The 27122-nt window shown below is 33.4% G+C and overlaps 1 protein-coding gene across 3 annotated transcripts; it reads left to right on the top strand.

Moving 5' to 3' along the window:
* Positions 1 to 3878: 3878 nt before the first annotated feature.
* LOC128162656 (uncharacterized) lies at positions 3879 to 26757 on the top strand. 3 transcript variants are annotated; one of them, XM_052825905.1, is made up of 14 exons: positions 3879 to 4137; positions 5521 to 5632; positions 6059 to 6193; positions 7030 to 7234; positions 7956 to 8161; positions 8509 to 8595; positions 9803 to 9904; positions 11148 to 11210; positions 12289 to 12390; positions 12510 to 12587; positions 13601 to 13660; positions 19080 to 19136; positions 22101 to 22180; positions 25376 to 26757. In XM_052825905.1, the coding sequence occupies exons 3-14, from the start codon at positions 6082 to 6084 to the stop codon at positions 26147 to 26149; spliced, it is 1926 nt and encodes a 641-aa protein (XP_052681865.1). In that variant the 5' UTR covers positions 3879 to 4137; positions 5521 to 5632; positions 6059 to 6081; the 3' UTR covers positions 26150 to 26757. The 3 variants fall into 3 exon arrangements, with proteins under 3 accessions (XP_052681865.1, XP_052681864.1, XP_052681867.1); XM_052825904.1 differs by lacking the exon at positions 5521 to 5632; XM_052825907.1 differs by lacking the exons at positions 5521 to 5632; positions 19080 to 19136.
* The last annotated feature ends 365 nt before the right edge of the window (positions 26758 to 27122 follow it).

Raw genomic sequence — 27122 nt, 5'->3', positions numbered from 1 at the left:
TCCACTTCTTGATAAAACAATACCCAAATAGCAAAATGATTTTACGTTTTCAATAGTTACTCCTTCATACAAAAATTTACGCTTTGACATTGCACCTTTTGAAAAAATGAGGATTTTTGTTTTGGCTATATTGACATTAAGTTTCCATATATCACAATAATTTGCAAACACATCTAATGACTTTTGTAAATTAGACGCAGATTCAGATATCAAGACAGTGTCATCGGCATAAAAAAGTAGCAACATAGCAAATAAATCATCCTGTTTTTGAAGAGAAGGACAAGTAAAACCCTCTATCTGGTTTCTTAATAAATAATCTTCCAAATCGTTAATAAAAAGAGAAAATAAAAATGGTGACAATTTTCTCCTTGTCTTACACCTATGTTTAACTTACACATAAAAAAATCTGATAAATGATGACCAATTTTTACCTTTGATTTGATACCCTTGTACATGTTAATAATAAATCTCAAACATTTTCCATCTATCCCACTTTTAAGAACTTTCGTCCATAGTCCATCTCGCCAAACTGTATCAAAAGCTTGCTTAAAATCAATGAAAGCACAGAATAGTTTCCTCCTATTGTTTAGTGCATATTTACAAAGAAAATCAATAACAAATATATTATCTGATGTACAATAACCCTTTCTAAAACCAGTTTGCGCTTCATTAAAACGGTCACATATTATACTAGTAAAAAGTTTTCCTAAACAACTGAGTAATGTAATAGGTCTATAATTTTCAGGTTGACTCCTGTCGCCCTTGCCTTTGTAAATTGGCTTAATTATTCTCAATAGCCAATCGTCTGGGACTAGGCCACTATCAAAAACTAAATTGAAAAAGTTTACATATAAGGGTAAGTTGCCTTAATATATTCGTTGATAACATGGTCACCGCTAGGCGCTTTATTGTTTTTCAATTTTTTTACAGCATTCCTAATTTCTTCACAAGTTATAGACTGATTAAGAAGTGTATCATTTTCTAAGTTTATGTTTATATCTATCTCTTGGTCTTCAACTGTGCCTTCGTTTGTTTTTTTCATAAACTCATACATTAAATCAATATTTACACTAGTTTTGTCTTTCTTATTGGTACTATTTAAAATATACCAGACTGAGTATTCTTTAGATATCCCTTTATGGAGTTCCTTAAGCTTGTCTGAAATACTATTATTGTAGTCCTTGATGCTTTTATCCAATGTTTTCTTGTATTCTTTACCATAAATTTTAAGATTATTAAAAGTTTCATTTGATTTTTCTTTATTATATAAACGTTTTGCAATGGGGAATTTTCTTCTGGCTGTGCGACAAGTTTTATTGAACCATGGTTTATTAGCATCGTCTTGTCTTTTCTTCGGGGGAGTTTTATTTTTTAATGTCTTTCCTGCTGAAGCAATAAAAATATTACAGACTTCACTAGTGATTTTGTCTATATCGTACTGTTCTACAGTGGGTTTACCTTGTAAATATTCAATATTTCTGACAGTTTCGTTTAATTTATCGCTATTGATATGATATTATGTGCAAATTCTGTAGCTTTTCCAGACTCCCAAATGAATGTTTGAATCTACTTTTTCGGCCGATTGGCTACTTGATTGTTTCTCTATTGGTAATTGATCCAAAAACTCAAAAGTGATTGGACTGTGATCATCGGAGTATAAGTTACAAAAATCGTGAATAAAAAAGCCTTTAACTGACTGCAACAAGGACGCATTACATAATACATAATCTATAGTACTTCTATCTTTACAAGTTAACCGGTTCTCTCCGAGTCGGCCGTTGACAATGAAGAGATTGTTATTCTTACACAGTTCAATCAGTTTGTATCCAAAGTTATTACAGTGATCATCACAACTTGACCTTTCAAGTGAAATATTTGAGTCCAACAATATATTAACCTGTTCTAATGATTGCCGTGTTTCTTCGTCCATGTTATTACGGTTTGCTAAAAAATTATCTAAACATACATAATCTTTCAATTTGCCAGTTCTTGCATTGAAATCGCCTAACAAACATATATTCTGAGTAGTTTTTAAAATATTCAACATTTCTTGTTCTATGTCCGTGAAACAGTCGCTGGACGAGTATCTAGTATTTTCTGGAGGGACATATGTAATTCCAAACAATATATCTGAGGAACTGTTAGATAAGTTTCTGAATAACTTAAACCAAAATACATACTCGCATTCAGATGTTAAAACTTCAATATATTTAACCAAATTTTCTTTTATTGCTAAGATAATTCCTCCCGATTTTACCTTTGCAATGTCAAATCTATTTTTCATATATATACAACAAAACCTGGAATATCAATAACATTAGTATTGTCGGTTTTCGTTTCAGTTAAGCATAAAATATCGTATTTTCAAACAAAAGTAACAAAATCAGGATACTGTAATTTTTTCCTGAGTCCGCAGATGTTAAGGGATAGAAAACTTAGAGTCTTTGTTGTCTGATCTTCCACGCGTCCCTATCTGACCCGGTCAGGCGTTGATCTGTCGTGCGGTCTTTTCTGCGGTTGGCGGCTACCAGTGTTTACCACTCGGGAGTAAGGCAGGCGTTCCGGCTGGGTGGATACGTCCTTTTCTGTGTCATATAACTCTCCGTTGACGTATAACAAGTCTTTGACCAGTCGCACACGCCTTCCATCCCTCTTCGCTAATCTCATGATCGGGTACAGCTTCTTCCTCCTTTCCTCAATCTCTGGCGGGAATTGCCCCGCCAACCCTTGGCATAGGGTTTTCTTCAAAATATTTATTTTTACAATATATTTACAGGGGTCATTTTCGAATATTCCAAAAATTATGCCCCATTTTCTCTTTTCTGTCACTTTGGGGTGCGAGTTTTTACATGAATACATGTACACATCCTTATTAATGAAGCATAATTGAAATACGAATAATTTTTATAAGTCTTCTTTGATGACATGTCATTTCTTTTTACACTGTATACTCTTGGAAGTTGACAAGAACGAACACATATAGTTTATATGATATATGGATATCATATAAGTAAATCTAATATCTTGTTTACATTAAAAGTTTCAGGAACATCGTTTACAAATATTTCAGCATAACCTTTATTCACATCATCTGTGTTTATTACTTTAGTTTTGCAATGCAAAAGTCCAATATATACTTTTTTAAAAAGCCTAGTTCCACAACCTCAGCGACAAGATATACATATTGAGTTTCAATTAAAGGAGAAGTCATGGTATTGACAAATTTAAAAAAAAACCTGAGTTTTTTTTTTATTTTACCACTCGTATTTTAGATTGTGCGTATTGTTTTAATCCTGGAGAGAGTTAAGTAAATATTGATGTTAAAACATTTTGGGACAGAGTTTTCATGGCTTTGCATGTATGGCACGCCAAATTCACAAAAATAAGCTAATCACAGTTTCACAGTCGATAAACTAGGTTTGACGGTTGTAAACTATGGCTTCAGGAAACTATAGTTTACAACGATAATCTACATTTCACATCTGTAAGCCATAGTTAACGCAATCATATATTTCAGAAGTGTTAAACTATATATAAATAAACAAATTTTAGTTACAAGACATAGTTTATCTGATAAATATAGTTTCGCTATGTGAAACTATCATTAACAACTATTAACTATAGTTAACGAATGTAAATTATAGTAACATATGCATGTGCATCTATATCTATCAGCAAAATCTATCGTTAACCTTATTTACAGACAGATAAACTTAGATTTTCATTCAAACGCTATAGTTTATACTATGCAGATGAAAACTATAGAAAACGGATCGTTATATATAGTATACATTATATAACACTATCACAATCCGACTGGGGGGGGGGGGGGGGTGCGAATCAACCTGGTTTAAATATTTCCTGGACTGCATGCCTGGAAAAACCATCGATCGGATCACCTCTGACCTCATCCATTTTCCACTCCTCCAAGCTGAGAAGTTTGTAAATAAATTGTAGCGTGGAGATCTCCGGTAGATATTAGGCATATTTATTAGCAAGTAGACGCTGTAGATATCCTGGAACAGTACTGGAGGTAGCAAACGAATACACCCAAGAGAAGAGTGTATTTTTTGTTAACTACTGTTCAGTTTAATTGTCGAAAATCGATAGTTTTCATGTGGATCACTGGTACTGTTGGTAAGTTATTGATTCCTTAAGTCTTCTTGCTTGTTATATTGATTTTTTACATTATCAATTAGTAAAACGACAACTATACTGCAGTACCTATATTAAACTGTTAAATTATATCATTTTATTTTAAAGGATTAAAATTCGTATTTATTTGTGTAATGTGATGTTAACAAATATAAGATTTCCTCAAAGTAAATCTGTTCCAATGTCACATTATTTTACACATTTACCGAGTCGTGCAGGTTTGTAGAACTTTAATCACTGTTAATCATAAATTGATTTATGCAGATTGATTTGGACTATTGGGGGAAGCGACCCGGTGTTAAAAGCTTGCTCTGAACCACCCACATGCAATTTGTTTTACACCTTATGTTAAATATTACTAAAAACCCCTAGAAACAATAGCACATGCTATTGTTTATTATACATTTGGCGCACTGTGTGAAACATTTAGTGTCTTTACATGGTCTATGGGGCCAAATAAGTCAGGGGGTTCAGCTACTGGGCCATCAGATGATATGATAGCACCATGTCAATTTCAACAGACTGCCTGTTTAATTTGTCACAATGATTCCAGTTTTTATAATGAAGAATATAATTGTGCAAGGTCTATAACTCATCATGTGCTTGAATTATTACATCTATACTGGCGTGCGACCAGTTCTCGCTGAGTACCATTTCTCACCAGTGCATTGTGACGTCATTTTTCGTCTATAATTTTATGTGTTGATAAAATGAGGTACGTCACAATGTACTGGCGAGAAATGGTACTCGGCGAGAACTGGTCGCACGCCAGTACTGAGTAGTGTATAAGTACCAGTTTTGGCTACAGTACTGTCACACTGATCAGTGAAGTCGGACTCCCTAAACAAAGAAAACTGAAGTGAATTTATGCAAGCAATTTGGACTCTGTTTTCAGTGATTTTACGATTAAAATATTATTGTGTATCAGTAAAATATCCATGAATAATATTAGAATTTTTGGAAGTTTGTGTCTTTAAATCAAAGATGGTCAAAATAATGTTCTTTTACAATAAATCTGTAATCTTTTAAGAAATTGATAAAAAAATTAAGTCTTTATAATGCAGATGGGTTTAAGAGTATAATTAGTATAATTATAGATATTAATTGATGAAAACTACTTTTAAATTTTATAATGTATAACACTTTTAACAATTAGAGCTCTGTCTGTATAGGCGGAAACCATTTTAATGTACATGTATACCAACACACTTTTAAAGTTTGATCATATCATTTATTAATAAAAGCTTGACCTGACATTAACTATCTAAATCAGAAAAACCCAGTAAAAAAGGAATCTATCACTTGACTTTAAGCTTTGTTATTTCCTGACTTCACTAGTTGAACTAGATTTACATAATTATACAGTTTATAGACTGCCATAGCGACTATCTGAATCAAGTGACTCTCTGCCTTATACGACCATATTAAGTCCCTCCCAACATAATTTTCTATATGAACACCCTTCAGGGACAAGCAAGTAAGTTTGCATGCAGTGTATGACAAAATAACAATAGAGTTAATCCTAACTTAAAAAAAATGACCAGTTGATCTTCCACTAATCCATTATTCATATCTGCCAGAGTAGCTTAATCTCTAACTATGCTTTACTTGCATTGGTCAATATTTTGATGATTTATTTGATATTCTTATCTCATGGCACCAATTTCCATGGCCAGATGGGAGTTGATCGTACTTATTGGCTTTATGGTTTGCGGCGATGGGTGTCCCTTTTGGTGGCGGATATGATATATTAAGTCAACTAAACAATTTGTTTCAAAAGAGATATTTGTTATATAGTTTGATGAGTCAAAAAATAGGATAAAAAAGAAAAAACTAGTTATGAACTGGAGGAAATCTATCTCGATTAATTTAAATGTTCTTAAATTTTATCGTTTTCATTTAGGTTAATTAGGACTTATCATCACCATGGTAGTTGAAAGACGACTCTTTTTATTAGTGATTCTTCTCCTTTCAATGAATAATTACGCTAATGCTGGAAAAGATAAAGAGTACATCCAGGAAATATCAACTGGGAAAGGTGAGTTGATAAAATTTTTCCAGGGGGTGTCTGAAGGATAATTGTGTTTGTCGGGGAGGGGGGGGGGAGAGGTCCTAGGCATATTTGTGATACTTTTACTATGTAAATTTAATATTCATTTACCAGACCCAACCCCCTTCTAGATCAGCGCAAGAAACTGAACTAATAACTGACAGATGTTCCGAAGACATATACACATCCTTGCTATAATAACCTAATTTTTGTAATTAATAAAAAATGTCCTGTACTGCCATCTTGAATTTTTATGAAAACATCTTTGATTTGTTTACAAAGCTCACCTGAATGGACGGGTAAAGAATGATTATTACCTATCAAAAGTTACCAATGAGATTCGCAAGTCTGAAGAGTAAATTTAAATATAGAATTACCGGGTAAAAAATTCCCCTTTTTTAAATACATGTGTTTTTTATTTAGACAATTTGTGAAATAAGTATTGAAAAACAAATAAATAAATTAACCTAAAACATCATATTGACCATCAGAACATGTTTATTTCATGCTAAAAATGGTAAAAAAAATTTTTTTTAGAAAAAATAGCACAAAACAGTAATATGTGACTTAAGAAAAGGGAGGTTAAACCAAGCTGACATGGAGAACTCTGTTTTGTATTATATTCCTTGTAATCTATCTTCTACGCTAATGACATTTGGTTTCTTTATTTCGATCAGTGCTTCAAGTGGATGTCTATTTCATGATTATGCAAACACTTAACCATGTGATTGTATTAAAAACTGAAACAACTCTTTATAATTTTATATGTACACACATACGGTGATAATGATAATTGATTATCCGATCAAAACTTTGTTTTACAGAGATTGTGGGAGATGGCAACTGTTTCTACAGGTGCTTGTCTGTTTATCTTCATGGACACCAAAATGAACACAGTACAATAAGGGAGAACATCATCTGGTATATGTCCGGTGGCGGTTGCGAGTCTGAGGCGGAAAATGAAGAAAGGTCACGTCGTTACGGTCGATTGATGCATAACACACGCCAAAGTTACGAGGATTACTTAAGGTATTTTATAATATATCCAAATTAAATCAGATTATAAAATCATGCGGTTTTACAGATGATCGTGAACTTTGAGAAATTAAGATAAAGTTTTGGTGTTCACGATTTTATATTCGGTGAGATTCGTGATACAAACTCATATATATTCAAGGATAGTGGAATTTAGTATTTGCATTATAAACATGTTAAATAAGGAATCTATAATAACATTATTTTGTGAATACAATATCATTTGTTAAAGATTTGATTAAGGGCGTTTGGGGATATCCCTGGGATTACATTGCATGCACCGTGAGACCTCAGGGCTAAGTGTGTATGGATACACCTCCAAAGAAATCCCTGTACACCCTTGATTTGACCTGGAAAACAAATTTATTATTATTTTTTTTAATAAATTCAAAGCCTAGTTGAATATTCTACTCTTTACAGATATTGTTTGTCCAGCCTTTATACGATGATAATATTAATGGAGTTCGTTTTTCTCCTAACGATATTTCTATAAAACTTAGATTTTTAACTATCTGTGTAAAATCGCGAGAAGCACACCATGTGGATTTTAAAATCGAACAGATGTGAATTGAATAAAACTAATTAAAGAATAATTAAGCTATTCATTTGCAATTTTATTTTCTTATACTTTGTCACAGAATCACATATTTAAATACTCTTGCAATAAAAGGAATCTACAGTTATATTGTATTTACAATGCATATTTCCTTTCCAGGCTCCACAGTAATAGTGGAGAGTGGGCTGATGAACCAATCATTCAAGCAGCTGCCGACTTGTATGGTTTCAATATTTACGTCAGTTCATATGGAAACTCTGGAGTCAGTCAACTCGTAAGGGCAACCTCTGAACAACTGCAACATGATAGCAGCAGACTGCTCCACTTAAGATTGGAGAATTCTCACTACACCTGCATCGAACATGGTAGCCACTTCTGTATTTGGTTTATTTTGCTTCTTATGAGCATATTTCTCTTGTCCATATTTGAACGTAACAGTTACTGCAGATTCCTTATTAAATGCAAGGAATTAATATCCCTGTAAAATCTTGAGGAGCAACCCTTGCAGATTTTAAAATCTCGTATTTATTTTTCAGAAAGATTTGAACTATATGAAATAATGACAAAAACATTGATGCTTGAGATTTTATATTCTCGCAATTTGATACACACAAAGGAATTGCAGAATAAAGTACATGTACTAGACAGTGTAAAATGAGGAATTTACAGTGTAGACTTTTATTTCCTAACTATTTTTCTTTCAAATTAACAGATTGTCAAACAGACTCTGTGCCTTCAGGTGACTTTATTGAGATGCCAGTCGTTATAGACTTTGGAAAGCAAAATGGAGCTGAGCGATGTAAGTAGACATCTTTTTAAGGCCAAAACAAATTAATGTTTGGGTTCTTGGGTACCAGACCGCATGCTGCCACATTGGTTTATATTATTGCCTGATTGAAAATGAAATTAAAACTGTAAACCAACTTTTATTCGAGAGTGAGATAATTTTGCAAGGTTTGCAAGAGCCTTTTTGTCAAGAATATTTCTCGCCGTGTACTAGTCCTTGTCGTATGGTTGTAAAAAACAACACAGGTCTGGATGTGGCTTATTCGTGAAAATTAGTCTTTGTGAAATAGTTTATCTCTAGGAAATTGCGAAATAATTTTTTCGTAAATAAAAGTTGGTTTACAGTAACTTAGTAATAAGTTAAGATACAAAAATTATTTATTCCCCTTTGAAAATATATACATGTACTAAATAAAAACAAAATACCAGAGCTCCTTTAAAACCTTGGGCCTAAGAATTAAATTATAACTTTCTTTTAGCCTTAAATCCCAGCTATGGTATATATTCAAGTTAATTTTAACTTGCATGGTTGACCTCTTAGCCATCTTTTTTTGTCAGCCTTGAAATTGTAATATTTTCTCTCAGAACTACATGTACTTGGTCTAGACTATCTTAATGTAAAAGGTGGGGGGATGATACATAGAATACATAGCCCCTATAATTATGCCTTTCTTCGAAGAAGGGAGGGCATATTGCTTTGCTGCTGTCCGTCTGTCTGTTGGTCGGTCGGTCGGTCCACGAACAGTTTCTGTTCATTTTCTTCGCAGAGGATAAACATATTGTAATGAAATTTGGAATACCGATTATTTATGATAATATCTAGGTCAAGTTAAATAATGGGTACGATTGAGCAATTTTTGGCCCTTGGACATAGAAAAATTCCAGTTATTTGCAGTTTCCATTCATTTTCTTTAAAGAGGATGAAAATATTGAAATGAAATTTGGTATACAGATTAATTATGATAATATCTAGGTCAAGTTTGATATTGGGTACGATTGTGCAATTTTCGACAGAGTTATGCCCCTTGGACGTAGAAAAATTCCAATTATGTGCAGATTGCGTTCATTTTCTCTATGGATGTTTCCAAGGGAGGGGGCATAAGTGTTTCACAAACATCTCTTGTTCCTATTGGATTATTTGTTTGTAATAAAAATTATTCTTACTTTTTGCCCCTTGATATCATGCAGAAAATCTAATGTTGATCTTATTACATTTGTAGATGAAGATAGCCTTGATGTTTTGGACTACAGCAAGACTGTTGGTCTTCCAAAGACTGTTGGAGATGAAAAACCAAGCAATGCAGGGATTGACCCATTCAACAGTAAGTGAACATTTACAAATCAATGGTGAATAATGCTGTTGATTCGTTTAAATTTATGAGAGCCAATTTTAATAGATTAATTCTCAGCATTTTAAAGTATCAATAAGGGTTTAATGTTTGCTTTTTAATTTGTACAATTTATTTGAATAAAGACTTTTGTTTCATTATTCTTTGGAGATATTAATTCATGGAGAAGTGGTATACTCACAAAAACCCAAAAATTGAGCCACCATAAATATATCCATGATTTTAAAGTATGCACTATGCAAGAATACATTTAATATGAAACAAAGATTTAATGAAGACTTCTGTTCTTGCAAAACATTTAAGATACAAACTTTCTGCATAGCCATAACGATGGAGTCTGAGAGAGACTACCAAACTTTTACCCCTTTAAAAAGTGACGTACTGCATATTCATAATTCTATTCATATTCTGGGTGTGATGAATATCTCTCCTAAACCTTCTCTTCAACAAACATTTGGAATTGTGAAAACAGGCTGCAGAGAAAAGATTACATTGTCTTGCAAAAACATGCTTGCAAGCAAACCTAGTACCGGTAAATGATTCCAGAGTGTCTCTTTCGTGGTATATTTAACCATTATGATGTCATAATTGATTTGTAAAATCTTTTTCCCATACTTATTTCTTGACGTTTTAGATTAAATCAGTGAAAAAGTATTCCGATACCTATATTAAATCTGACATCATTTTAAGGGGAGGTTGAGAGCTTGTTTCAGGTTTTTTTTTTTGAGAGACTCGGGGCATTTAAGATATATTTTATTAGTCAAAAATGGATAAAGCTCCAAATTTTGTTCATTATTTCCCTCATATTACATAAAATTGACTAAATAACATGATTTTTCATTGTGTTTACCAAAAATTTAAGCCCCAGTACACCCTATTAAATAAATTGTTATGAAGCATCATCAAGGGTTGTCTCTAAGGCCCGGGGGGCGGGAAATTCCCCCACCTGAAGTGACGTAATTACCCGGCTATTTTTGCATTTCAAACACAAACTTGCTAGAAGCTAGACCTCCAGACCCCCTTATACTTTTTATTTCTTATAATATATCATATATATATATAGCCTTATATGGTTATTATAAAATTGACTTCCCAACATCAAATGATAAAAGATTATCAAATCATATTAGTAAATTCTCTATTAACACAAAAACATGCACAATGAAAACTAATGTCAACCTCTGTAAGACAACTATTTTCTATTGTTTTTTTGCAGTGGAAGATCTTGAAAGTAAGCTTCCTGTGACATATCCAAAGAAGAATGAACGCCAAATTGACTGTAAGTTTAAGGTAGCTCCATACTCGTAAAATTCTCTGAGGAAAGTTGAAAAACCGAACTGATTTCGACTTAATAGACTTAAATGACATCAATTGTTAGAAAAAATATACATGTCATCACACTTTTTGAGATGCCAGATAAACATAAACTAAAGCATATTTTAGCATTAGAAAAATGTATTTTTTTTTCTGTTAAAAGTAAAATCTTGTCGGCAGAAATTTGTTTTTCTTGTTTAATTTTAATGTCAACTTTATCAGAAAACTAAAATTACAAAAATATTTTAAAATTCATCGTTGGAATAAGAAAAACTATAGCATTTAGACATACAACTGAGAGAAAAGTCAGAAAAAGAGTTATTTCCCCTTTGCATAGATAAAATATATAAAAATTTGGAAATGAAGTATAAAATTAAGTGCGAAAATATCTTTTAACCTACCAATAATTCTAATTACATCCATGTAGTTATATTCACATAAAATAAATAAAACTATCTTGCACAATTTTCAAAGAATTCAAAGTTTTACAAAAAAGTGTGACGTCACAGAACACTGGATCTACTTTAAGACTTAGATAGCTCATACATTTGAATGAGAGATTGTATACCAGTTTTTATTAGCGACAATTTTATTTTTTTGGTCTACTGGAGTTAAACTCATTCACCGCAACTTTGATTTTCGCCAGCAAGATATAATTTATCTGGAAAAAAGAATACCAGAGACATTTTTAAGGGCTGATTCATTGCAAGAAATATTAGCGATGACAAGGTTCTCGCAAACTTTATTAAAAATTCTCATGCTTGAATAAAAATGGGTTTACAGTATTGCAATTATACCTACCATAAGAATGATATCCAATTTCAAATTGTCTTTATCAGAAAAAGTATTTATTTGAAGTGTAAAATATATTTCATAACATGTAAACAAATTTCAAAAGCTTTCTCTAATGATTCACGGAGGTTTAAATTCAATATACAAGCATTGAAGAGGAAATACGGCATGAACACTGTCAAATTTTTAAAGAGGTACTTTAATAATTAGAGGACAATAAAAATAACTCAGTGGAAGTGAATACTTTGTAGATGAAGATGACATAGATTATTTGGACAGCAGCAGGAGTAATATTCTTCCAGAGACTGTTGGAATTGAGGAATCAAGGGAAAAGAATGACGAAAATTTTGACGGTAGTATACCAGCTCATGTTCTGATGAACTGATATTTCTTTGTAATGTTAAAAGAAGGAATAATGCCTTTATAAGGCTTCTACTCGTATGTATATATTTATTTTTTGCATTTTGGATAGGTTTTGAAAATCTAGCGAAGAAAAAGAGGATCAGTACTGTGACAGAAGTTCGAGACAGAGAGCTTGAGAATCAAAAAGGTAAAAAAAAAATACAACAACACACTTGATACTGTAAATGGGGAAATATTTGCCCCCGTTTATTGTAAACAGAAGCCCCATTTTATTATCTCCCTTTTCAATCTCCTTGAATTTATTACTGGGAACATATCAATGTTTCAAATCATCCCCCATCAATGTTTCAAATTATCCCCCTTTAAACACAACTGTGTCTGAGCGATTCAAGATGGGGCGGAACTCTTTGCAAGTGTAGAGGGGTGAAAATTTACATGAGGTGAAAATCACCCTGTAAACAGTTATTTAATTAAACAAAAACTAAAATTTTGGGAGTGTTAGTATTTATCTTTAACAAGTACCCGAGGTGTGTTTTCTGATACCAATGTTTGGTGTTCCTCTCTTGACTTTTGTCAGTTTCCTTTCCTATCGCCATTCAAGCCATGGTAACCAAGCTGGTTGCAAGTTAAGATTGCTAAGAGAATTAATTTCCTTTGGGATGGGAATTGGGAGGGAACAAGGTTGAATTGGGGAGCAGTTCAATAAAGGCTAAAATGAAGACTAGCCTTTTTTTAATACATAAATTACAAAACCAATATATATTAGGAGAATGGGTTTTTGCAAATGATAATGCAACAAAATGGTCATAGTGTATAAATGTATACTATGTTTACATGTAAAAATCTTCTTCTTTACTTTAAGAGACCACATTATATTGAAACTGACTTCATATTTAGAAAGAATACATGTGTAAAACCCTCTATTAAGATTGTAAACATGTCCCCCAATGTAGGGTTCTGACTCTAGGGTGGGGGCAAAGTGTCATATAGTGTTAAATATACATGCAAATAATGTTTTTATCTTTTTCTTTACCTCTACTATAACTACTGTACCCGGAGGTAAATTGAAACTGACTGCACATTCAGATAGGCTATGAAGCCCTCTTTCAAAATTGTAAATTTCATGATCCCTGTATACAGTTTTCATAAAATTCAATGACACTTAATGTAAAACCCACCTGTGTCTGATATTTCTTGCAGATGAAGATCTTGAAAACAAGTTTTGTTTGATTGATACAGAAGAGGAGGAACCTATTGATTGTAAGCTAAACAATTACTTAAATCTAGCTAGAACAAGCACGATACAGTAAAACTAGTTTAGTACTAACACGGATATAGCGAAATATTCTCTCATGATTTGTTGTGGTATTATTTTGATTGTTATATATCCAGCAAGTAGTGTGTATTCTTTTACCAAACCTGGTTGAGGGGAAGGAAAACACACAATGAGCAATTACATGTAGCACCATATCTCCTTCGCATCATACTTACCTGTTAGAGTTTACGATAGCTACTCTAGAATTTGTTACTACCGCTGAGTAAAATTTTAAACACACCCCCAACCTTAACAGCACCCCCTACTACAGTGCATGCTCGTCTTCATTCTCGGCGCCATTTTGATAAGACGTTACCACATCGAGAAGAAAGTTTTTATTATTTTACGCCACAGTTTTTCGTCCCTTCATGATGGGGAAAGATAAAGATAAACATCTTTCTAAGGGCTCTAGAGAAATGGGGGAGGAGAGTTCGCCACAGAAAGAGGCAAATGATAATAAAGTTCCCGGTAAGGAACATCAACCTCGTGGTTCTGGTAAGAACCAAACCGCTAAGAATCCTGGTAAGGATTCTCACCACGAAAAGACATCGTCATCTAGCCGACAATTTATCCCCCTCGTACCAGATTTTTCGGAACAGGTAAGCTCCGATTTTATTCCGGAGATTAATTCTTTGACTGCCATGTCCAGACGAGAAGTCTATGCGATGTTCGAATGGAGGTTTTTAGCCTTCAAAAATAAAATTATTAATCTCAAAACGACCTCAAATAAACAGTTTTGAATGAACCCCCATGAAATGTAATGACGGAAGATGACGATGCATGCAGTTTTCTGGGTACTGAATCGCCAGTTAAACGCCGCTCATGGCAGAGTGAGCGAACAAACACAAGTTCCAGAAACATTACACATATTCCATTTAAATGTCACTAATGAAACATCTTTGCATAGTAAGGTTGCTAATGTGGAAGAAGACGAAGAATTCGAGCAAATTCCTAAGTCATGGGACAATATGATAAGTAATGTACAAAACATCCTTGACATTGAAGTTCAAAAGCCAAAAGAGGAAGTAAGAAAATCCTTTTTGTCACAGTCCTTCACTGGCCTTCCTACAAGTAAGAGAATGACTGATGGACCCAGTTTACCAGCTGATGGCATTATTGCTAATGCCTGGAAAGAGATTAAAAAGCCCCAGGCAAAAATAGCTTCTTTTAAAACTTGTCATAGATATCAATATAGGTGGCCAGAGAAAACTTTGACAATATTGGCAAGAGCCCTGATATTGATGCTTCAGTCAACACTTACATTTACACAAACAAAGGTTTAAAGAATGAAAAGGGTCCTCGGGAATTGTTTTCCTTTGAACGTAAGGCAAATGCTGCCTTTGCAGCTATAGATCAAAGTTTAAGATTTCAACAGAGAACAGTGTCTCATGCCTCGCAAATACTGTCTGCCCTGTCGAAGGGCTTAAAAGGTGAATCGAAATTCCTGATGATATTTTGTCACAGTTGTTGGGGGGACTAGCAAATGCTATAGTAGACATTGGTGATTTATCTGTAAGAGCTTCAGCTCGCTGTGTTCTTGCCAGACGCAACATTCATATTGATGCTATGAATACTCCAGATTCATCTGCCAAAAATGAATTATTGAAAGTGCATTTAGAGGGGGACAAACTATTTTCTGGCAAAGTTCAGGAAATCACTCACAAATCTTCAGAGATGATCAGAGACGTGCGAAAGACATCCAAGGCTTATGGTTTACAATTCAGTGGCCTGAAACGACCATTTCCTGATAAATCTGAGGTCGGCAAAGCCTCTGATAGGGAATTCAAACACTTAGACAAGCCAAATAGCTATGGTCCAACGCTAGCGTTTTAAGCAGCTCATACAGAAACACTGAAAATAAAAAGCCTGATGCATACAGACGCTCAGGTTGGGATAACCAATCAAAATCAAACTTTCAGCCATCAAAGTTCCCAAAAAAGGGAAAATATTAGATGCCCCCAGGTTCCAAAAGCCACTTTAAAAGTTGGAGGGATACTCATTATTATTTTGTTACAAATTGGAAACAAATTTCAGACGACGGTTTCATACTCAGAGTTCTATCAGAAGGTTACAAAATAGAGTTTTTGAAAAAGCCTCCTTCGTTTTTAGGCATTTTCAGGCACACAGAAATTTCAAAGGACCCAGAAAAAAGAAACATTATTTTGGAGGAAGTAAAACCTCTCCTAGAAAAAAATGCAATAGAAATTGTAGACCCCCAAAACTCAAATGTAGGGTTTTATTTAACCATATTTATTGTACCAAAACAATCAGGGGGGTTTCAAGCAATTCTGAACTTAAGAAAATTAAACAAATTTATAAAGAATCAGCACTTCAAAATGAAAACTTTAAGGTCAGTAATTCAGTCACTAAATGCAGGAGACTGGGCCTTTTCTAAAGATCTTTCAGATGCTTATATGCAAGTACTTATCCATTCAGGAAGCAGAAAATTCCTAAGATTTGCAATAGAAGGAACAGTTTATCAGTATCGAGGACTTCCCTTTGGAATTTCTGTTGCGCCTCGCCTGTTTACCAAAAAATAGTGTCAACTTTGTTAGGCCACTTGCGTCAAAGGGGATGACATTCCCATGCTTATTTAGACGACTGGCTAATCAGAAATCAAAGTTATCAACAACTGAAGGTGGAACAACAATATATAATAGAGCAAACTCGAAGATTGGAGTTCTTGGTGAATTGGAAGAAGTATAATCTTCATTTAACCCAGAAACTCGTTGTTCTGGGTGCCCTTATAGATCTGGAAAAGTGCATGATTTTTCCTACTTTAGAACGTTACCAAGCTTTGATTTATCTTATACAAACATCAGAAAAGTTCCAAGTCAGGACATTCCTAAGATTATTGGGAATAATGAATTCTTGCATAGATTGAGTGCCCTGGGCAAGATTGCATATGAGGCCCATTCAAATGCATCTTCTGTATTACCGGGAAGTAATGGAGAAGAATATTTACTTAAAAATACCAGTTACAGATTAGTAAAGTCACACCTAGACTGATGGAAAATCAAAAACAGTTTTTGCAAAGGGTTACCTCTGAAGGAAAAACCAGTCTCTCAAACCTTGGTAGCAGATGCTTCCATGACAGGTTGGGAAGTGCATCTAGGTCATATGCAGATGTCATGTGTTTGGTCAAGGGATATAGCCCTGGAACATATGAATTACTTAAAAATGATCTTTTGAAAGTGTTGAATATCAAGAAAAACTGCCAATCTTGATATTCAACACTTTCAAAAGGTACTGAGGTACCAAAAGGTGTTGGTCAAGACAGACAACACCACTGTAATGACTTACATCAACAAACAAGGAGGGACTCATTCTCAATCCCTATGTATTCTGGTCTGGAACATGTACCAGTGGACCATCAAGAACAACATTGCCTTAACTGCTCATTATATAGCTGGAAAAGCCAACATATTGGCAGATCTTCTGTCTCAAAGATCCACAATACTTCCAACAGAGTGGATGCTGAACAAAGCTGTTGTACAGACAATATTCAATATGTGGGAAAGACCACAAATAGACCTGTCTGCAACACGATGGAATTCAGACCTTTGTGTCTCCATTTCCAGACGAACTAGCACTATCAGTCGATGCTCTTAGTCTCAGTTGGCAGGGAATAGTAGGATATGCCTACCCTCCAGTAGCCCTTATTCCAAAAATATTGCAGAAATTTCAGTCATCAAACTGCATAATAATACTGATTGCCCATTTCTGGACAAGACAGCCATGGTTTTCCAGATCTAGCTCAGTTATTTAATAATAGACTACCCAATGAAACTGCCAGTGCTACAAAACTTGATCAGTCAGCAAAAAGGCAGGTTTCATCGTCCAAATGTAGAAATGTTAAAGCTGACAGCATAGGAAATTTATAATCTAAACCTCTACCTAAATTGATATCACATTTAACAACTGTTTAATTACAAAATAGGACAGGTGCCCATATGGATCCATGTCATACTGGCATGGGGTACAGTAATTGTATTGGAGTAAGTTTTAGCTCACCTGAGCCGGAGGTTCAAGTGAGCTTTTCTGATCAAAATTTGTCCATTGTCTGTTGTTGTTGGCATCATTGGCATCGTTGTAAAATTTTCACATTTACATCTTCTTCTCAAGAACCACTGGGCTGATTTCAACTAAACTTGGCACAAAGAATCACTTGGTGAAGAGGATTCAAGTTTGTTCAAATGAAGGCCACACCCTCTTTAAAGGGGAGATAATTTAGAATTATTGAAAATTTGTTGGTATTTTTCAAAAATCTTCTTCTCAAAAACAATATGGTAAAAAAAGCTGGAACTTGTGTGGAAGCATCCTCAAGTAGTGTGGATTCAAGTTTGCTCAAATCATGGTCCCTGGGGATAGGGTGAGGCCACATTGGGGGGGTCAAGATTTACATAGGAATATATTGAGAAAATCTTTAAAAATCTTCTCAAAAACTATTAGGCCTGAAAAGCTGAAACTTGTGTGGAAGCATTCTTGGGTAGTGTATATTCAGGTTTGTTCAAATCATGGTCCACTGGGGAAGGACGGGACCACAATGGGGGGATGAATTTTTACATAGGAATATATAGAGAAAATCTTTAAAAATCTTCTCAAAAACTATAGAGCCAGAAAAGCTTAAATTTGTGTTGAGGCATCCTTGATCAGGTCGAGTAGATTCAAGTTTATTTAAATTATAATCCCTGGTGGTAGGGTGGGACCACAATAGGGGGAATGAAGTTTTACATAATATATAGAGAAAAACTTTTAAAATCTTCTTTTCAAAAACCATATGGCCAGAAAAGCTTAAACTTAGATGGAAGCATATAGGGTAGATTCAAGTTTCTTCAAACACTAGGGTATGGTGGGGCCACAAGGGGGGGGGGGGGGGGTGGGTTAAATTTTTACGAAGGAAGATGTAGAGAAAAATCTTTATAAAAATCTATTGGAAAAGCATTCAGCTTAAAAAGGTGAAATGTGTGTGAAAGCACAGGTTATGTAGATTAAGGCTTGATCAAACCATAATTCCCTGGAGAAAACTGGGGCCACAAAGGGGGATTTTTATTTGGGAATAGAAAAAAAATCCTTTAATATAGGAATAGAGAAAAATCCTCTCACAAATACTTATACAAAAAAGGGGCTTGGTATTTATAGTAAAAATCTGTGGAAAAAAATCAGCAGATTTTTTTTACTTTTTAATACTGTAATGCTGATTTGAAATGCTGATTTGATAAGAGTTATGGCTATTGTTGCTAAGGTGAGCGATGTGGCCCCTGGGCTTCTTGTAATTGCTTGTAGTGATTTTTTTTTTCAAAATTTTAAACAGTTTAAACAGTTTTAAATTAATTCAATATTGTTTGTAAATTCTATCTGCAGTGGAAGATCCTCCAAAAGACAATGAAGACCACCAGCTGCTCCCTGAATATGCTGACGGTATTTAAATCTTTACCTAAATTGATATCACATTTAATAACTGTTTAAGTTACATATAAGGGCAGATCAAATTTAACATCTGTTTAAGTTGCAAATTAAGACAGGTGCCCATATAGGTCCTGTCATACTGGCATGAGGTACGATAATTGTAATTTTTAGCTCACCTGAGCTGAAAGCTCAAGTGAGCATTCCTGATCACTTTTTGTCAGCCTTCAGTCTGTCTGTGAACTTTTTACATTTTCGACTTCTTCTCCATAACCCCTTGGCCAAATTCAACCAAACTTTGTACAAAGCATCATTATGAGATAATTAGGAATTATTGAAAATTTGTTGGTATCTTTCAAAAATCTTCTTCTCAAAAACCATTTGGCTAGAAAAGCTGAAACTTGTGTGGAAACATGCCCAGGTAGTGTAGATTAAAGTTTGCTCAAATCATGATCCTCATGGATAGGGTGAGGCGACAGTTGGGGGTTGAATTTTTACATAGGAGTATCTAGAGAAAAATCTTTAAAAATCTTCTGAAAAACCAATGGCTAGAAAAGCTAAAACTTAGGTGGAAGTATCCCCAGGTAGTGTAGATTCATGATTGTTCAAATCATGAACCCTGGGGGTAGGGTTGGGTCACAGTCCGGGGCGGGTCGAATTTTTACACAGGTGTAATATATAGAAAAAAATGTTTTAAATATTCTTCTCAAAAACCAATGGACCAGGAATGCTGTTGCTTGTGTGAAAGTATCTCCATGTAGAAGAGATTTTCAAGTTAGTTAACGTCATGATACCTGGGGTAGGGTGGGGGCAATACTGGAAGCTCAAAGTGTTACATAGGAATTTAAAGAGAATTTTTTTTTTTAAATCCTCTTATACTTAGGGAGCAACCAAGGGCAAAATTTTTATTTAAATTTGATAAGAAGCATGTCAATAAAATAAATAAAAATAAAACATCTAAAATTTGTAAAAACTTATCCAATTTGCCAAATTTAATTGATCTGATACATTTATACATTTTAAACATTAAATTTTTTGTAATTCTGTAAGTCAAATGAAAAATAAAATCAGTCCATGTACTTCTGTGTATTTTGGAGGTATTAGTGCAACCCTTTGACCCAATTACAACCGCTATGTAGTGGATCTGTTTAATTTTGAATACAACTGTAAACAAACGGTGTTCTGATTATTGGCAGTATTGTTAATTAATTACAGGTTTCAACTTATAGTGGTAATATCAGCATGAAAAGTAATAAACATTGGTTGTAATTTTCAATGCACAGTATCACCCGTTTTTATAACACATGAAGATAAAACAGTCGCAAGTTACAATTCACAATAGGGGTAAACTGAGCTTTTGAAAGCGTCTTGTAAATTTGATAATTAATATCATTTATTCACTTTGGGTTTAATAAACACAATTGTTAACTCAGAATACAAAGTAAGTCGCCCCCTAGGTTGGTCACTGTATAATAATACTTTAGGCCTAGTTATTGTATGGATATTGCTGTACAATAAAATGTTATCTGTCACGTGACTGAATTTAGCGCTTATCGATGATATAAACTAACTATCGATTGTCCCCGACCTGCTGCCTTCAGCGATGATTTTTCGATAGTCGGCGACTATCGTAACAACACTAGAGATTGCTATCCTTAAATATCACATTTCTTAAATCTTCAAGTTCTAAATTTTTAATGTCGAAGGTCTGGGTAATTTGCATAATCTGTTAGATATTTTCATTTTTTATTTTCATAGTTTTTCTCATTCTTAAAAAAATTGTTTGGCAAAATTCGAATTTAATACGAGGCTCAATGTGGTTTTTTGAAGTGGAGTAAAAATTATGAAATTTATGACCCCTGCCCCCTGAGAGGTGGGGCTAAAACCATCAAAGTTAATGCGACCTTTAAAAAATGTTCTTCTTTACTCCTGGACATCAAGCAGTTGCTGGCATGATTGTAATAAACATTGAGCTCTTTAACTAAATTGTGAACTTCTTGGCCCCTGGGTCAGGGGTTCTGGATTTAGGGCAGGGCCCTAATGATTATTTAGTGAAAATACATTAATTCTTTAAAAATCTTCTCTGCTCCTGGGTAAGCCCATAAACTTAGTACATAAATATTAGGAGGAAGAGTGCCTCTTCCAAAATATGAATTTCATGGCCCCTGGGGTTCTGGTGTTAGGGTGGGGCTCTAATGATTTTATAGAGAAAATGCATTAATTCTTCAAAAATTTTCTCCTCTGCTCCTGGATAGTAATAAGCAAATGAACTTAGTCCATAGTTATGATGAGGAAGAGTGCCTCTTCCAAAATTGTGAATTTCATGGCCTCCTGGGTCAAGGGTTCTGGTTTTAGAGCAGGGCTCTATTGATTATATAGGGTAGGTTGTCTAATTTAGTTTATTTTTTTGTACTTAAGATTTGTTCAGTTATATCACTGTATGTTATGCTACAATTTTTAATAATTCTTTTAGAATTTAGAAAGTTATTGGATTAAACAATCCCAGAATATTAAAAATGATTTCATTAGCCATGTAATTATAATGCACATGAATATACATTGCAAAATCCACACTGCAGTTATTCAGGTGACCGATAAGGCCCATGGGCTTCTTGTTATTCAATAACATCGTTGTACATGTATTAATTACAGGAAAAATATGACTTTAATAATCGAGGAATTGTTTACACAAAATTTCCAAAAGTATTCAATTATTAATTTGAAATTTTCTATTTATCGTGCCCATGCCTGTTGACTTTTTGCAGTAGAATATTTTACTCATTATTGTTTGGATCATAATTTAAATTGAATTCTACATGTTTAACATTTACTTACAAATATCCAGTGAACTTTATGTTCTTTTTAAAAAAAAAAATCATGATTAATCATGTATTGCATGCAAAATTATCTGACTGATAACAGTTACATTCATGTCCCAAATAAATTTATGTACCAATGAATTTTAAAATATCATTTCAGTCACCGAACTGCTGAACGAAAGCATCAGTGAAAGTTGTCCTATCAATACAAGTGTTGAAGATAAAACTCCTAAGCAAGAGGTAAAGTTGTTATAAATATACTTTCACAATACTTTAAATATTTTATTGGGTATATACATATGTATTTACTATAGGAATGAATTTAATGGCTACTAACAGAGTTTATACAAAATAAACTGGTTTGGAAAGTTTATGCTTTATCCGACAATAAATTCCGTAGCTAGCCTATTATTTAATTCCTCATGATGCATTTTTAATTTGATTTTAATCAACTCTCCTATGCAGTTACTCTGGCAAACCGAAAGTGATACAGTGTTTGGATCTAAGCACAAATTATCACCGCTGACAATACTTAGTTTTTGAAAATAATAGAAAAATTTGATGTAATGTATGCTGAAGCATTGTTTTTCAAGGCAACTAATCAATAAACACTTTGAAAATAGTCAGATTTTATAAAATACATGTACGAACAACTAAGATATTTTTATAGTCTCATGTATTCCTATGCCAGAGTTTAATATAACCTCGTTCAACCAAACGCTCGGCTATGTCCGTAAATCTCCAACAAGCAGAGAGGATTCTTGCTTGTCGGAGATTAACGGAGACAGCCGAGCGTATGGTTGAACGAGACTAGAGTTCGATATCAATAGTGCTTGGATCCATACAATTTTCAGAATTGCTTCGATTACTTATTCATAGTTTGAAATCTATCTTTAGATATTACACAACTAATTCATATGGGGTTTCTCGAAATTCTTGTAGGAAAAGTCTAAAATTCATATAATAATAAGTGCGTAATTCAAATAGAGACTAGAAACTAATTGCCATGCAAAATAAGTTGATTTTAAAATAAATTAATGATAATCGATTAAATCAACTCCCGTAAGTACTTCAGTACTTTGATTTTATCATTAAGAACAGAAAATAAGATGAATTTACCTCATAGTAACAACAAAATGTAAAAAATTTAAACATAACGTCAAAGAGCAAAAAAAAATTATACAAAGGTTAATTTCTACAGCACACATAGAAATTATATATATCTCAGATATTGATCTTTTCACCATCTAAGTTGTCAGTATATTAAACTCTCTGAATTTGTTTTGTTTTTAGCTCACCTGAGCCAAAGGCTCAAGTGAGCTTTTCTGATCAAAATTTGTTTATTGTCTGTTGTTGTTGGCATCATTGGCATCGTCGTAAAATTTTCACATTTACATCTTCTCAAGAACCACTGGGCAGATTTCAACCAAATTTGGCACAAAGCACAAATCTTCTTCACAAAAACTATTTGGCCAGAAAAGCTTAAACTTTTGTGGTAGCATCCTCAGGTAGTATAGATTCAAGTTTGTTCAAATCATGGTCCCCGGGGGTAGGGTGGGGCCACAATAGGGGGATCAAGTTTTACATAGGAATATATAGAGAAAATCTTTAAAAATCTTCTTCTCAAAAACTATTTTGGCCAGAAAAGCTCAAATTAAAATGGAAGCATCCTCAGGTTGTGTAGATTCAAGTTTGTTCAAATCATGGTCCCCGGGGGTAGGGTTGGGCCACAACAGGGGGATCAAGTTTTACCTAGGAATATATAGAGAAAATCTATAAAATCTTCTTCTCAAAAAATGTTAGGCCATATAAGCTCAAATTAAAATGAAAGCATCCTCAGGTAGTGTAGATTCAAGTTTGTTCAAATCATAGTCCCTGGGGGTAGGGAGGGGCCACAATAGGGGGATAAAGTTTACATAGGAATATATAGAGAAAATCTTTAAAAAAATCTTCTTCTCAAAAACTATTGGGCCAGAAAATATAAAATTAAAATGAAAGCATCCTCAGGTAGTGTAGATTCAAGTTTGTTCAAATCATAGTCCCTGGGGGTATGGCGGGGCAACAATGAGGGAATGGATTTTTACATAGGAATATATAGAGAATATCTTTAAAAATCTTCTTCTAAAAAAATATTAGGCCAGGAAAGCTCAAATATGAGTGGAAGCATCCTCAAGTAGTAAAGATTCACGTTTGTTCAAATCATTGTCCCCAAGGGTATGGCGGTGCCACAATGGGGGAATGGATTTTTATATAGTAATACATGTATAAAGAGAAAATCTTTAAAAATCTTTTTCTAAAAACTATTAGGCCAGAAAAGCTCAAATGTGACTGGAAGCATCCTCAGATAATGTAGATTCAAGTTTGTTCAAATCATGGTCCAGGGGTAGGGTGGGGCCACAATTTGGGTATGAATTTTTATACAGGAATATTGAGAGAAAATCTTAAAATTTTTTTTTTTAAAACTACCGGTATACGGCTAGGAAAGCTCAAATTGGCGTGTAAGCATCCTTAGATAGTGTAGATTCAAGTTTGTTCAAATCATGGTCCCTGGGGGTAGGGCGGGGCCACAATGGGGGATACATTTTTATATAGAGAGAAAATCTTTAAAAAGCTTTTTCTGAAAACTATTAGGCCAGGAAAGCCCAAATTTGAGTGGAAGCATCCCCAGGTCGTATGGATTCAAGTTTGTTTAAATCATAGTCCCGGGGTACAGTGAGGCCACAATGGGGGATGAATTTTTATATAGGAATATATAGAGAAAATCTTTTAAAATCTTCTTTTTAAAAACTATTTGGCCAGAAAAGCTGAAACTTGTGTAGAGGCACCCTCGGTAGTGTATAAATTCAAGTTTGCAAAATCATAGTCCCTGGAGGTAGTGCGGGGCCGCAATGGCGGGTTGAATTTTTACATAGGAATATATAGAGAAAATTTTTAAAAATATTCTGGGAAAGTTTCAGTCCAAAACTCAGTACTTTGTTTGAAACCTCAGGTTATGCAGATTTAAGTTTAATGAAACCATGATTCCCTAGAGAAAAGTGGGGCCACAAAATGGGAGGGGGGAGGTATATAGGATTAGAGAAAAATCTTCTTAGAGGTACAACAACAAAAGGGGCTTGATATTTACCAAAAAAAGAGGTGGATAAAAATTGGCAGATTTTCAATTTTTTTTTTAGCAAAATCTACTGTACTTAGTTGTAAAGATATTTTGATTTTGATACTGTAATGCTAATTTGATCAGAGTTAAGGCTCAGGTGAGCAATGTGGCCCTGGGCCTCTTGTTTTATTCTAATATGTATTATTTAATATACGACTGTTGGTACAAAAATTCAAATCATTGATATCATTTTATAAATCTATATAAAAGAAATTGTCAGTTCGACGCCTTTGTGGCCGTTCCGGCCTTTGATTTAATCTAACATTTTTTTTTTATATTAGTTCATTCGGTGCAGAGACAGAGAGCATCTTACAGAGTTGTGGCAAAATGGACAGGTGGCCTTTGGAACTGTTTGCAGAGTGCTTAGGAGAAGTCTTTTTTGTAATTATTCCCATTATTTTATGTTTTTGGACATCTGGCCACTGGCAGATAGTTTTGACATTGTACATTTAGCTAAAACCTACAGTTTGAAGATAATTTGTAAAATCATTAATGTTAGTTGTGCAAATGGAAGCAATTCTTTATTTGATTTTCAAAATGGTTTAGAGATTGAATGTTTGAATTCCCCCGTTAGTAATAATCAGAAAAAAGAAATGGTGCGTAGGTTGTTTGAAGTTTTATCTTGTCCATATCTAAACTATAGTTTGACATCGGAAGATGGTTTTTACTGTGAATCTCTCATTAGTTACATAAAAACTGGGGATAAAACATTTTTTGAAGTAACCGGTTTTCGAGAGCATTATCCTGTTAAGGGTCCTATAATAATTCATTCTGTAAACTTGTTTGCTTATTTAACTTCATTAGGTATTAATGCTTTTAGAGTGCTAAAAAATAATGAATACGATGTCATAAATGCTAATAATGAATTCGAAATTATTTTATGGCTTCTATCCAGAGTTTCGTTTGCAATTGTAAATAGTCATATTGAAAATAATGATAATTATCTTTATCATTATTATTATCAGAATTATATTGAAAATAATGATAATGATGATAATAACAATAATAGTTTCAATAATAATAATAATAATAATGGGGATAAAACTGATATTTGATGAAAAGAATTCATAATATAATTGATAATATTAATAGTACTATAATGGGGATCCAACTGATAGGTGATAAAAAAATAATAACAATAATGATATTAGTAATGATATATGCAATAAGAATTTTAATGATGTAATAATAATGTAAAATAAGATATTCTTTATTACTTTCATATCAGTGGAGAGTATTTATGTACATAAACATCAGTGAAAAATTAAACTATAAAGTGATAAAAAATTATTTTGTAGTTGAGATTTATGAAATAATCCGTATTACATAATCCTGTACATTTATTGTTTGCTTTCTTGATATATGAAAATATTTGAAATAAATAATGGAAAATTGTATTAAATTTGTTTCCTTGCTTTATATCTACAGTTATTAACATATTTCTCTATATTTCATCTGTCTTTTAGAAAATCCCATGTATTACAACTTACTTTAAAGACATTTCCTATGTTTTGACATTTAATAGTGTCTGCTATGGCTATTTATATAAGTATCACTAATTGTGCTCTCATAATGATTACTTAATATGTATTATGTAGGTTGCTCTTGCAATTCTGCATCATGTTAATCGAATTGATTTGATAAAATTTAAAATTTTCAACAATTTTGTATTCATTTAACAATTAAAGATTTCACACCTCTGTGCAGAAATTCGCGCATGTGCTATGAATACGACTGTCGTATACAACAGAATATATAAGAAAAAATAATAAATTTTTCTTTCTATTAAACATAATTTGTGATGTCAAAATATTTTAAGTGGAGAGAAATTAAGAGAAAAAAAACTTAGTCCGAATAATTTCCTCTGTTTGCGACAACTCCGTTATATTTCCACAGTTTATAAATCCTAAGACTCCCAAAGGCAGTTTATAGTCTTATAATCTGGTAGATATTGAATATATACCTTAACCTAACAATATTTATAGGTATAACAGTTAAGATAATGTCAGGCAATAATTAATTATGTCC

The sequence above is a fragment of the Crassostrea angulata genome, chromosome 9 (assembly GCF_025612915.1).
Source record: "Crassostrea angulata isolate pt1a10 chromosome 9, ASM2561291v2, whole genome shotgun sequence".
In the NCBI taxonomy this organism is placed as follows: Eukaryota; Metazoa; Mollusca; class Bivalvia; order Ostreida; family Ostreidae; genus Magallana; species Magallana angulata.
This window is presented reverse-complemented; position numbering and strand designations above follow the sequence as displayed.

Coding starts and splice junctions, on each gene's coding strand:
- LOC128162656 (XM_052825904.1), top strand. CDS start 6,082: ATGGTAGTTGAAAGACGACTCTTTTTATTAGTGATTCTTCTCCTTTCA. Junction 11,211..12,288: donor GAATGAACGCCAAATTGACT/GTAAGTTTAAGG, acceptor AATACTTTGTAG/ATGAAGATGACATAGATTAT. Junction 13,661..19,079: donor AGAGGAGGAACCTATTGATT/GTAAGCTAAACA, acceptor TTCTATCTGCAG/TGGAAGATCCTCCAAAAGAC.